The 14,056-nt window shown below is 42.9% G+C and overlaps 1 protein-coding gene across 2 annotated transcripts in view; it reads left to right on the top strand.

Moving 5' to 3' along the window:
- The window catches only part of LOC114599940 (formin-F-like), a 134,392-nt gene that overhangs the window by 57,590 nt on the left and 62,746 nt on the right, over nt 1-14,056 (top strand). The window contains exon 1 of one of the 2 annotated variants that reach the window (XM_077929299.1): nt 1,248-1,603. The exons of the other annotated variant lie outside the window; for it this stretch is intronic. Within the exon in view, the coding sequence (XP_077785425.1) occupies nt 1,568-1,603 (36 nt within the window). The 5' untranslated portion in view covers nt 1,248-1,567. Of the gene's footprint in view, nt 1-1,247; nt 1,604-14,056 lie in introns of those variants that run through there. 2 annotated transcript variants of the gene reach the window in all.

Raw genomic sequence — 14,056 nt, 5'->3', positions numbered from 1 at the left:
GTTTGAATGGTATTCTATACATGCCTAGGGCCTTTGAGTTTCACCTGCCTGGATTAAGTGTTCTCTAAAGTTTCTCCATCTCTGGGTCAGAGTTCATGAAGTTATTCTAGTTTTTGCGATCAAACAATAATAAACATTGGAGGAAGGTATTTCAGGGGGAGTCAGAGGCCCACTTCTGGGGGACTTTGTCCTCCATCCCCTGAAGAAAGGGTGGGTGTGTGATTGTACAGATCAGGCCTCCACAAATGCAGGTCTCATCCCATGTCCCAAATAGAAGCCAGACCAGTGAATATGATCAGTAATTGCTGTTGTTCTTTCACTCACAAGATGCATGCCTTCCCCTGGTGTGGAGGTCAAGATCTGGGCTCCATGGCTTCTCTACAGCTGGAAAACAACTGTAACATTTCTGTAAAATTTGAATACAGTGGTACCAACATGGACGGGTGGAATTGTGATGTGTTCATTGTGTATTATTGTTACAATTTCTTATTCCTTGCATATCTTGCAAAATCCTGGATAAAATATCATTGCACTGATGAAATAAGTTAGTTGGATACCACCCCAGGGTGCTACAACTGTGCAATCTTTGCTGCTTAAATGCTGTGCTCACTTTCTTATGAAATTGATCACTCCTAGAAAGGGCCATCTTTACCCAGGAGTGCAAGGGGTACGGGGCACCCAGGTGCCAAATTCTGGGGGGCGCCAGGCGCCCGCCGCTGAAGCTGCCTAAGCTCTTAACTATCTACCTGTTATGAAATAATAAATAATTTTGATCAAGCTAGAAAAACAAAATACATATATACCTAGGCATTACCGAAATGTATACCTACTGTTTTACTAAAGGATTTTCGACTTTGTGCGCTCATTTACCAAAGACGCGCTGCGCCAGCGGCGGCGCTTGTCATTCACAACAGCAACATTTGTCAGACTCAATGATGGCGCTTGTCATTCTCAATGGCTCCATGCATGCGAAATTAACTCTTACGTCAAAATATTATGTTACGTATTATATTGAGCTGCTATGCAGCAGCGAGCTCAGTGGCACCTTTGACACTTTTGGGGGGCGGCTAAACTAAATTTGGGGGCACTGGGTGGATCTTTGCACCCCGGCGGCGCATATGCTAAAGACGTTAGTGCTCCTAGACCTGTACCTGTGCTTGGAGAACTGAACAACCCCATAGATTACAGCTCTCCCTATTCAAATGTTGCTCCAGCAACCAACAGACACTGCTTTCAAATAAACCTGGGTGTATTACTAGGTTATGTCTCTGATATATCCACTAAAAGGAAGTAACGAAAAGGGAAACCAGAAATAAAGCAAACAAGCTTTGTCTTCCCCTCCCTTCAGAGGTAATTACCAGAAACCGTCTGGGTAACTTCCCTTTCTCGTTGAGATATGAGCACATACGAGGAAGAAATGGTCAATTAATTAATAATTGTTCTGGTCGAGAACTTCTGAGAAGCAGAGTGGGAAAAGGGAAAAGCTGTACTGTGGAAAAGCAAGTGTTCTTCATAAATAAACAACAGAATGGACTCTTGTGGGAAACTGCTGAAATAAGGAGAAGCGATGGAGAACACAAAAGCTCTGGATGTCGTTCCACAGGTAAAGGAATACATTCTTTCTCCCTTTAGCTGCCAATGGCATTTGCTAGGCACAACTAATATGAGCCTGCTTGCAAGCAACTTGTAAGCAGCATTGTCTGGGATTCTGTTATATGGAAGCCCCACACTCATGGGATGTTCCAGATTGTCTAACATAGGAAGAGGAGTCCATCAATTAAGAATTAAGACTGCAATCCTGTGCTCCTCACTTACATGGCTGCTGGGGGATAAGAAGTATCAGTTTGAGTTAGCTCCTTATAGAGCGATCATACAGACTTCTTAATGCAGTATACTTCACAGGATCCACTTTTGTCCCATTGTCAAGATTAAGCAAGCTTAAGTGATTTGGAGATAGCAGCCTAAGAGCCTAGATAATCATTAAGTAACTGTTAGGGACCAAAGTAGATGTGATGAGCACATGTGCATTTATTCCTGTGTCTGCTTCATTCATGTATCAAGTGAGAGTTGTGGGGTGTGTGTGTGTGTCTGCCTATGCTTTAAGTGGATCCTGCAGGCAAGTCGAGTGAGGTCCCTCTGCTTTCTTCCCTCATTGCTTGCTGTTGCTTTGTATTTTCCCTCCATTGCTTCAATACAGTGGTACCTCAGTTTAAGAACAGTCCGGTTTAAGAACGATTTGGTTTACAAACTCCGCAAAACTGGAAATAGTGTATTGGGAGATAGATATAAGATATATGTTCAAAAATACAGTAAAGGTTCACTATCTATGCTAGCATTCTATTGACGTTGGAGAGAGACTGAGTTGAGAAATAAGACCAAGGGTATATATTGATATAGGAATGTATTAGATAAAATGTAAAGAAATATACAATAATAAGAGTACATTCATTGGTAAAAAAGGAATATACAACGGGATAGACAGGAAGTCCAAAGTGTTGGTACATATATTTTTTCGGAATAGTTTTTTGTCCTTGGTTGTTGTTTTTTTAGTATATGAACTTTGTATACATGTTGAAAATTATAGTATAATAAGCCTTGTGATGTAATATGATAATGTTTACCGATGTAACATAAGAAATTTAATAAATAAATATTCTTTTTAGGAAAAAGGAAATAGTGTCTTGGTTTGAGAACTTGGTCTTAGAACGGAATCCGAACGGTGGAAGGGCACTGGTGGTGGGAGGCCTCATTAGGGAAAGTGCGCCTCAGTTTAAGAACGGTTTTGGTTTAAGAACGGATTTCCAGAATGGATTAAGTTCGTAAACCAAGGTACCACTGTATTCATTGAATCATAGAATTGTAGAGTTGGAAGGAATCCCAAGGATCCCTTGTCAGATTTAGGGCAGTGCAGGCAGTTTCCCCTGCATAGGGCACTGAGCTGAGGGCGTGCAACGTTGAGAAGATCCATAATTGAGAAATTCCTTTTGGGGTGTCAAATTTTGGCCTCAAACAGGATGCCACACTAACAAAGATTGCCAAAGTCTGCCCCTACCAAGGAAGGATCATGGAGTCCAATCCCACAGCTAAAGAATCCCTGACAGATGGTTATCTGACTTCTGTTTAACAACCTCCAGTTGAGAGTCCACCACCTTCCAAGGTAGTCCCAATCCACTGTAGAAAAGCTCTGACTGTCAGAAAGCTCTTCCTAATGTTTAGTTGGATTCTCTGACTAAAGTGAGCTGAGCTGGGGTGGGAGTGGGGAGGTTACAGTGCTTGGAGCACTTACATTTAGTGAGAGACACTTTTATCATAGACACCTTGTGGTTGGGAGAAAAGGGGGGGGGGAGAGATAGGGGGAAACTGCATTGAAAGTGGAGATGATAAAAATAACACAAAAAATCTTTAATGATAACTATATATTAAAAAATGTTTGGAGCAATGGACCTGCATGTTCCATTACAGTGGTACCTCGGGTTACAGACGCTTAAGGTTACAGACGCTTCAGGTTACAGAATCCGCTAACCCAGAAATAGTACCTTGGGTTAAGAACTTTGCTTCAGGATGAGAACAGAAATTGCATGGCAGCAGCAGCGGGAGGCCCCATTAGCTAAAGTGGTACCTCATGTTAAGAACAGTTTCAGGTTAAGAACAGACCTCCAGAACGAATTAAGTTCTTAACCTGAGGTACCACTGTACATGTTTAAAAATGAAATATACACTTTCTGCTGAACAGATATATGGATATGGCTGGATCCTCACATCTAACTTGGCCCTAAGAACACCATTAGTGCCTTCATCTTCCAGTGTGCAGATCCAGGAGTGCAACAGCTGTAAGATCATCAGCAATCTTTGGTACTTAGGGTCTTAGTAGGGAGAGCATCTGAGTTGAATACGGAAGATGCCATGTTAGTTTCCACCATATAAGAGTAAGGCTACAAGAGACCTCTGTCTGAAGCCCAGGTGAGCCGATTCTGGTCAATGTAGACAATACTGCGCTAGGTGGGCCCATGTTTGAAATGGACCAAGTTCTGCTTGCACAATGGGACTTTCCCCACTCCCCACCCCACACATGTGCAGCACCCTCCCACAGAGCAGCTGTAGGGGGGCATGTGAGGGGAAGAACATTCCCTTGTGCAAAGAGCTGATGCAAAGTTTCCCTCAGGGCTACTTGAAATACGATCCCTAATGCAGATTACTATTATTTGATTAATTGTGGCAGCGGGCCAATGATTTCATTAACCACGGATTAAAAATGAGAGCTTTAAAATTGGTTTTTAATCAGAAATGCTTCCCCACGAGATAGTATTTCATGTTGGAGTCAGTGTCACTAAAACAGAATGTTTGCTGGCAGAGCACTCCAAACCCTCTTTGCGCAGGGCTGGTTCTGGTTCTTGGGCTGCTGCCTTAGGTGATGCATTTTAAATGGTTTTCCAATTAACTAGTAAGATTGGGTTTTGTACTCTGTTATTTATTTATCTTATTTATTACACACACACACACACACACACACACACACACACACCACACACATGCTTGATGGTTAGAAAACCTCTAAGTGGGTAACATCATATTGGTATGATGGAAAATATATTTGTACAGATCAGCTGATTGGATTAGAAAATGCACTAATTCAAAATACTACAGCTAATCTGTATAGTAATGCAAACATTTAAATTTTTTATTTTGTGCCGCCTTTCCAATTATCATCCTGCATTATCCACCAAAGAAAATGCCCCACACTATCTTGATCCCCATGTACTTTCTAATTACTTGAAAACTGGATTTTCCCAGTTTATACAGTACAGTGTTACCTCGGGTTACATACGCTTCAGGTTACATGCGCTTCAGGTTACAGACTCCGCTAACCCAGAAACAGTACCTCGGGTAAAGAACTTTGCTTCAGGATGAGAACAGAAATCGTGCGGCGGTGATATGGTGGCAGTGGGAGGCCCCATTAGCAAAAGTGGTGCTTCAGGTTAAGAACAGTTTCAGGTTAAGAACGGACCTCCGGAACGAATTAAGTACTTAACCCAAGGTACCACTGTAGTAGATTAATCAAGCTTTCAGCTGCCAATATGTACACTGGCTGCTTAAACCTTATTGGTGCCAACAGTGCTCCCCCCAAAAAAATATATTTAGGGGTACTCTCATTTTCCTACTCATATTGAAATACTTCCCTTCAATGAGGCCAAACTTAGATTCACAAAACGTTTAGGGGTATGTGTACCCTTGCGTCCCCCTAGAAAAAAAGCACTGGGTGCCGATAGCTTTTAACCAGCTTAATTTAAACCAGGGTTGCAGTTTAACTTTTATTTATTTATTTTACAGAGTACTCATGTCTCTGAATTGTCCCCCCCCTTTTTTTCTTTGCTGGATGGTGGAGAGCTGGTGAATTTCTGCTTCATGCTGGTTCATGATCCTGTCCTATTAGCCAAGGCTACCTTTTTGCTAACAGTCTGTGATTTATTTTTTTTAATTTATTTTTGCATTAATGGCTTACCCACTTAGTAAATGTAGCATCCTTAACTTCTGATTTGCCATGATTTATCTTGAAAAATGTACACTCGTTTTAGTTGGCGAAGACAAATATTAATTGGTGGGGCTGGGAGATAGGGTTACTCCAGTTTATCCTTTGATTCTATTTTGCTCCCAGTGTTCTACCGTCATAGTAAATTGAAAAGGAAAAAAATATATATGGAAGATGGTCTTTCCTTGTAACGATGAGTGGTAACTGGGCATGTCGATCCAAAGATCCTGGATTGCTTGGTGGTCACTCTGCCACAGCCAACAGTGATATAAAGCAGTTGCAATCATATATTCCACCAGCAGCAAAGTCAACAGCCAAACAATATCCATGGAAGCAAATATTATTAGAGGAACATGGACAGCATATCTACCATTGACCGACCACTGTTGAGCCTCCATGTTATTCATGTACAGAAAGCACCAATCAATGTTAACAGTGATACCCGATTGACCCATAGTAAACCAGATGTAAACTGGCTTCTTCATGTGAATCTGGAGTGGTGAGCATCCATTTAAGTTCACTACAAGACCTCCCTACTAACTGAGCTTTTCTGGAAGGTCTTATTTAACAATTTCTCCAGTCCCTGAACAAAATTACATTAAAAAGTAACGTTTATGAAAAAAAGAGAGTCTATGAATCGAGCTGCGAAAGATCTCTTTGGAGTCCATGAATATACATACCAAGAGATATAGATTAATTTTGCCTTATTTAAATGCAATCGATCACTTGCTGTATATATACAGTGAAAAATCAACCCCAAACAACCTTGCCAAGGACCGGTGGGGGGAAATCAATTGCATAGGAGAGGTGGCCTTTAACTAAAAGTCTAACAAAATTGATAAGAAGCCTGGGGAATATGGTGCTGCAAAGTGGTTGATTAAAACTAAGTGAACTATAAAGGGAGGAGGAAGAGGTCATTTGGCTTACAGCCCTGATACCAAGAGCTGTGGTCTTCTCAGCATTCGCAAGATACAGAGCACTGGGGTTGAGGGAAGAGATCTACAAATGAGGCCATGAAACATCCAAATAATCTGTGGTGCATAACCAGGCAATCTGTTGTGATCGTGCGGATGGAAGCTTTGCCTATGACTTGAGCATTGTAGGGGCACCCACAAAAGCAACCATCACCACAACAGTGAGGCCAAAGCTAGGCATGCTGGGAGATGTGTGGCTGATGCTGAAAGCACTGGACGCCTTCCCAGACTAATGTCTGCTGCAGCCTTTCCCAACCTTGTGCCCTCCAGTTCTTTTGGATTTACAGTCTCAGGTAGGGTGGTCAATAGTCAAGGATTATGGGAGTTGTATCTCTAAACATCTGAAGGCCAGTAGCTTGGTGGAAGGTTGGTCTAGCATTACAAAATGAGCAATATCACTGTGTTGTAAACAGGGAGGGATGGATATGTCAATTTTTGGTTTCTTTCAGTTTTTGCTTGGCTTTGCAATATTTCTTTTAAAGTCCTCATGAAAACTTGTAAGCATCATAGTGCAAATTTCTCCCAATATACACATTTTGGTTTGTCATTTTGCTTGCTACACATTTCCCCCCCCCCATGCAATTTCCTGTAATATAATGGCGTTCTTATGTGCTACTTTCACAAATGTGTGCCTTTTTATACCCCCCCTCCAATATGCACATTGTTGTATGCATTATTTGGTTGGAGAACTGTGTCATAATATTTGGAGCAGCACGAAATTTTGCAAGATAGCTGTCTTTCAGTTTGCATATTGTCCTGGCATTTGGTAGGTTTGCATTAAAATCCAAACTAAACCAAATTTCTCCTTCATCCCAAGCTGCAAACTTTAGGATAAAGTGGAGACATTTCTTTTCCGATACATAATTCTCCAAGAAAATGGCAGGGGGCTATTTTGGGGTTGTATCGCTGGCAGAAAAGCCCCCATGTGACAAGTAGATCATTCAACGCATAATCCCCTCTGATGAAAGTGCTTCTGTGTTGATGCAATTTTGGCAGACCGCTGGTTAAAAGCCATTTAGATAATTGTGGCTCCAAAGTTGGTTTGAAACATTACACCTATTTCCAGAAAGTCTGCCCATGTTTGATTTAACTGCTGGAGATATAATCCTAAATACACTTGGAAGTACATTCCACTGACATAATGGGCGTGACTTGCATTTCACATGGAGGCTTTCAATTTATTAAACCCCTTGAGGGAGCTGGTGCTGACGCCAAACGGACTTATTAACTCAGAGAAGCAGCCAAGGCTGGACTGCGCTAAAGAGTCAGGTCTGGTGTGCTATAACAGGATCCTGGCAAAGCAGAGACCGCAGCTGACTGTGGCAGTGGAGCCTACATTGGGGAGAGTTAAGGGAGCTGTTGCAAATGAATGATGGCTCAGAGCATAGACCGGGGAGTCCAAATTTCACTACAGTCATAGACTTGTTAGCTTTTAAAAAAAGCCACTTTTTATTTTTATAAATTTATTGGGTTTTTCAAATTAGAATTTTACAATCACATATCCAACAGAGAACGTAAAAACAAGATTCCAAAGAATCTCCTGGACTTCCCTCCTCCTTTGTGGGTCCTATTATTAATCGTTTCCTCCTGCATCTTTTATAATAATCCAAATCTTTTACATCTTCATTATATCCAAAATCCACCATTAAACTACAAGTGTTATTCCAATCCTACTAACGATTTCAACTGTTTACAATGGTTTTTAAGGTCAATTATAAATTTCCCCCATTCCTTATCAAAGTTTTGGTCTTCCTGATTTCTGATTCTTCCTATCATTTTTGCCATTTCAGCATAATCCATCAACTTAATCTGTCATTCTTCTCTGGTCGGGACTTTGTCCTCTTTTCATCTCTGGGCCAATAACATCCGCACAGCTGCGGTCGCATACATAAATAGTATTTTCTGCTCCATTGGGATTTTGGAACCTAGAATTCCTAAAAGAAAGGCTTCAGGGAGTTTTTTTGTTCTTTTTTTTAACAAACAGTTATTTTAAACATTTTCCCCTGGATTCATTATATATCATTTCCCAAAATTCTTTTACTACCTTACATGTCCACTACATATGATAGAAGGTGCCACTACCTTCCCCCCTTACATTGCAATAATACTGACCAGCCTTATATCATTAGAATGATTGATGAAATAATGTATATGCAATGCATTGAAGGTCTTTATCCAACTCTAGTTATTTTTTTGTGGTACCTAGCTAGCAGCTTCAGATAGGGATAGAAGAACACAAGAGTCGTGTTGGATCAGATCAGTGCTTCATCTTCTCCAACCAGATGTTTCTGGGAAGCCTATAAATAGGACACAAAGGCAGCAGATCTTTGCTGTTCTTGGTCCCAGCAGTTGGTATTCAGTGCCATGCAGGATCTGAATATGCAGGTTGAATGTGTGACCAGTAGCCATGGATGGGCTAGTAGTTGCCATTAAGAAACTCAGTTCAACTGGAGTTCTGTTCATGTTCTCAAATAATGTCTTTACTTTGGCTTTGTTCTGAGCAATGAGCATGGCACCATTGAAGGGAACCATGTGATAGTTCAAGCTAAGTAAACTCCCTTCCAGAGAAGTTCTAGTGGTTCCTACAAAATAGCCTATCCATAATAGTTGGGGAATTCCCTGGGGAATTTTCCCACCATAAACTAGTGTGCATGGTTGATGAGATGAACTTTAGAAGTTTATGGTCCATGTCATGTGGGAGTAGGTAGCCTGTGTGAATTACATCCATTATCCATTTTGCTATTTTCACTTCCAGTATTGGTGCTTCAAGCTGATGAAGCAGTTTCACATGCAGACGTTTTGGAGGTCCCAGGCCACAGGGAGGCTAGGCTGGCCTCAACCAGAGCCAGGGCTTTTTCGGCTGTGGGTTCAATCTGATGGAACACTCTGTCACAAGAGACTAGGGCCCTGCGGGACTTGACATCTTTCCTCAGGGCCTGCAAGACAGAGCTGTTTCACCAGGCCTTTGGCCAGGGCACAGCCTGACCCCCTCCTTTGGCAATCCTCACAGAACTCTAACCCAATGGTTGTCATTAATTTGATTTGAACTGATTTTATAATGAAATGATTTTAGAATGTTGTATTATTTTACTGTTGTTAGCTGCTCTGAGCCTGGCTTCGGCTGGGGAGGGCGGGATATAAATAAAAATTATTATTATTATTATTATTATTATTATTATTATTATTATTTAGGTTGATCCTTGTTGCTTCCTGCTTATAAGAGAAATAAGCAAGTCAATATTGGTGTTTCTAAACTAGAAATGTGCTTTGCAAGTAGGTCCGCAAAGTTCAGTCATCTCCAGAAAAGATACCCAGACCGACATTTCTTTGAATGTATCTGTAAGATATTGGTTCACATGTGCACATGCACTAATAGTGTGGATAACAACATCCTCCATGATGTCTGCAAGACGCACATCCATTAAGTTCTGTAGGGACTGGATATGAATGGCAATGCACATCTGCATCCATATGCATGTGAGTGCACAGATATCACTTGCTAGAGTACAGAGAAAGCTGTCTTATACAGAGTCAGTCCATTGCTGCATCTAGCTCAGTATTGTCCACACTGACTGTCTGGCAATGGCTTTCCAGGGATTTAGACAGGGGTCTCCCAACCTTACCGGGAGATGACAGGGATTGAACCTGGAACCTTCTGCATTTAAAGCTGGTGCTCTATCACTGAGCTACAATCCTTCTGATTGTTGGAAGTAAAACAACAGTGCTTGCAGTAAGTTACATGAACCAGTAGGGGACCAATAGAAAAGGCAATCTAGGATAGGGTTACCAGATGTCCCCATTTCCTGGGGATAGTCCCCGGATTTGCAAATAAGTCCCCGGACATATTCCATCCCTGGACTATCCCCAGATTTCATCTAATGTCCCCAGGAAATGCAGCATCGGCAGTCTCAGCAGCCCAGAGCAGTTGTCTCTGGCTGGCTTCAGGAGCTGCTCAGAAGTCCCCATCTAGGGTAGATCTAAACACAGGAAAAACCCGCTTTAAATAAGTCAGAAGTTAGATTGTTTTAATAAAAGAAAAAAAAATATACCGTATTTTTCACTCTATAGGACGCACTTTTTCCCCTCCAAAAATGAAGGGGAAATGTGTGTGCGTCCTATGGAGCGAATGCAGGCTTTCGCTGAAGCCTGGAGAGCAAGAGGGGTCGGTGCGCACTGACCCCTCTCGCTCTCCAGGCTTCAGGCAGCTATCCGTAAGCCTTCGGAGCACGGTGGGAGTTCCCGCCAGGCTCCGGAGGATTGCGGACAGCAGCCTGCAGCCTGAAGCCCGGGGAGCGCAGCGTCAACTTCTGCTGCGCTCCCCCGGCTTCAGGCAGCTATCCGCAAGCCTTCAGGCTCCGAAGGCTTGTGGATAGCAGCCTGTTCTGGGGGATGGGGTCAGGGGAAGCTCGGGCTTCCCCCGCCCCCAGCCCTGCAAGCTCTGGGAGCTGCAGCGAGGTTGTGCACAATCTTGCTGCCGCTCCTAGACCTGTTCTGGGGGCTGGGGTTGGGGGAAGCTCAGGCTTCCCCCGCCCCTGCCCCACAGCTGGGGAAAGAAATAATTCCCCCCTTTATTTCCCCCCCTAAAAACTAGGTGCGCCCTATGGTCCGGTGCACCCTATGGAGCGAAAAATACGGTATATGGAAAACTGCATTTAAAATTTCCTGCTCTCTGGTGCCATCTGGTGTTGCATGTTTATAGTGCATCCAAATATAGTTCATCCAATTTGCCGTTTCTTTACCAATGAGCCGAGTAGCTATTCTTCCCTCGCTGATTCTTTCCTAACTTCTTACACATTGTTTTCTCTTTACTTCTCTCCTGCTTCTTCTTCAGCCTGTGAGTGTTGAGCCATCCCTTTATTAACCTCATCACTCCACGATGGCCATAGTTAAGTTTGTGCTCAGAATGGCTTTGTTTGCCAGGAGTATTAAACCTCCTTTATTCTTTCAACCTGCAGTCTTCCCAGACTATTTATTTCTGCACTCCACTGCAATCTATATCTCTTTACCAAACTCCGATTGTGGCAACAAGGTCGAAATTGGACAAGATGTCTAATGAGACAAGCATTTAATACCCCCTCGAAAATGACTTGGCTAAACTCAAGCGCTGGGCTGGCTGTGAATCCATCCCTGTCTCTTTACTCACAATTCTACAATGCTCATAAGCCAGATGGACTGCGAATCTTGGTTAGGTGTCACAAGACCTTTTGCAACAGGGTCATTCCATGAGTGAAGTTATGATGCCGATCTAGTCGGCAGCTACACTTCGTCAAAACATTTGGCAGCTAAAGTGCTCGGCCAAACGGAGCAAGAAATAATGATCAAACATCTCCAAGGAAATTGCTTGCCACTAGTGTCAGAAAGGCAAGCAGCGAGTAGCGGCAAACGGGGTGTTGTGAGTGTGTCAGGGCTGTGTTCCAGCAGATGTGATACACCTTCTGGTTTTATTACGCCTGACTAGATTATCCCAAGCCTTTATCAAGTAAGAAAAGAGAGGGGAGACCTGCAGGTCCTTTGTCATTATTACTTTGCTCATAGAGCCAGATCGGATGTAGTGTTGACTGACTGCTTAAGAATTCAAAGAGGACACGGCGGGATGGCAAAACCCCTCCCCTCCCTTTAGGAGTGCAAATTTCCCCGACTGCTTTAGCCATGCTTAAACATTGCACACATCCAGACTGTCCTTGCTTCATGGGTGGGATTCACACCCAGATTCAGGGTGCTCAATTAGTGTGGATCTGGCACTCTCGGACTACAAACCTGCTTCCAAGAAAAGAAAGGGAAAGTGGACTTTTGCAGTAAGGAAAGTGAGGCAGAAAGTGCCCTGCAGAGTGTGGGACGGCCAGTGCTTGATGTGACATGACTTAAGCCTTCCCTGCCATCAGAATGACTGTGCCATAAGCAGCTAACTTAATGCAACCTTTCTGAAAACTTTGCACAAGCGCATCAGAAGGAGTGCTCCATAAACAGGTTGCCTGGAAGCACCCATTATGTTGACAGTGCCATTGACTACTGATAAGGCTAATAAAGCATATTCAGCACACCTTTGAGTATTAGATACTGGGAAGAATCACAGGTTCTTGAATGTTCTAGGCTGGTTGCTGTTGGATCTTTTCCAAAGGTTTGCCCAGTTCAGGTGATGGGATAGAGGGAGTCAACTGCCAGGGATTATTTAGCTGTCATTCCCCATTGCAGGGAGTTCATTTGGGCTCCGTTGAACTCTACAATTCTATGATTCAATGAACTATGAATGAAATATTGGAGGGAGCTTCGTTTGGTGAATGCTCAGTAATTTCAAGGAGAGCCTCCTCAATTTCTTGTGATAAGTAGGTGCTGAACTGCTAATCTGAACATTCACTTTGATCAGTGAGCAATAGCTGGTTTTGTAGAGATGGCTGGATGTCAGGCATAGAAAATAACATTTTCTCTCTCAACTCTGGCATTATACCAGGACTGGCTCTGGCTTTGGGTGAGTCTTGGACCTAGACAGGCTTCATAGTGGTCTCAGGGTGAGAATAAATATTGGGTGCCCTGCCCAATTCCAACCACCCTAATCTCTGCTGTCAACTATGCTTTGTTGTCAGATCGGGATCTGGAAAATGCAGTTACAAAGAATACTGCAAACACTGGTTGCTCAAGATTAGGGTTGTCATGTTTCAAACAGTGAAAATCTGGACAGAAAAAGTTGTTGAGCTTTTTTTTCGTTTCCCCCAAAGTTGTTTCTGCTGCTTGCTTAAATGGCCGTTGGGAGTGGTATGGCATTCTGACAACTTAAGAAACAAAACAACGAATTGCCTTAGTTAAGAAGCTGAGCAGGGTTTCACAAGTGATGAGACTGTACAACAGGACTCATGCACAGATAGGTTTGGAAAACCTAGAATGGACAGGATCACGAAGAACAGAAATTGAAGTTCTTTTGGCCTGTAAACTGCAGTTAGCACAAAATGCTGCAGCACAATTGCTTGTTTGTTTATTACATTTACATTATCCTTTACTGTTAAGTTGTGGGTGAACATATCAGACGACACAGCGATTCTTCAAATAGCTCTTGTTTATTCACAGGCCAGAACAGAACTGAACTGAAGGGTTCAGCCAGCCAGCTTATATAGAGCTCCACTAGAACGCAACAGTAACCATTTTCTGTAACTATCCAATCACTGAGAGTCACTTTCAATCCCTTATTTGCATATGTGGACCTGAGTGAAAACTATCTACAGTATCCCCCTGCTGGCCCAGGGTGAGAACTTCAGTACATAACATACCTGAAGGAGCGTCTCCACCCCCATCGCCTTCTGGCGGTTCCCTCATTGCGAGAAGTGAGGTTACAGGGAACCAGACAGAGGGCCTTCTCGGTAGTGGCGCCCACCCTGTGGAACACCCTCCCTTCAGATGTCAAGGAAATAAGCAGCTATCCTATCTTTAAAAGACATCTGAAGGCAGCCCTGTTCAGGGAAGTTTTTAATATTTAACGCTGTACTGTTTTTAACACTTGATTGGGAGCCACCCAGAGTGGCTGGGGAAACTCAGCCATATGGGTGGGGTATAAATAAATTATTAT

Source organism: Podarcis muralis, chromosome 5 (genome assembly GCF_964188315.1).
Source record: "Podarcis muralis chromosome 5, rPodMur119.hap1.1, whole genome shotgun sequence".
NCBI lineage: Eukaryota > Metazoa > Chordata > Lepidosauria > Squamata > Lacertidae > Podarcis > Podarcis muralis.
Note: the sequence above shows the minus strand (reverse complement) of the source record. Positions and strands in the feature narration are given on the sequence as shown.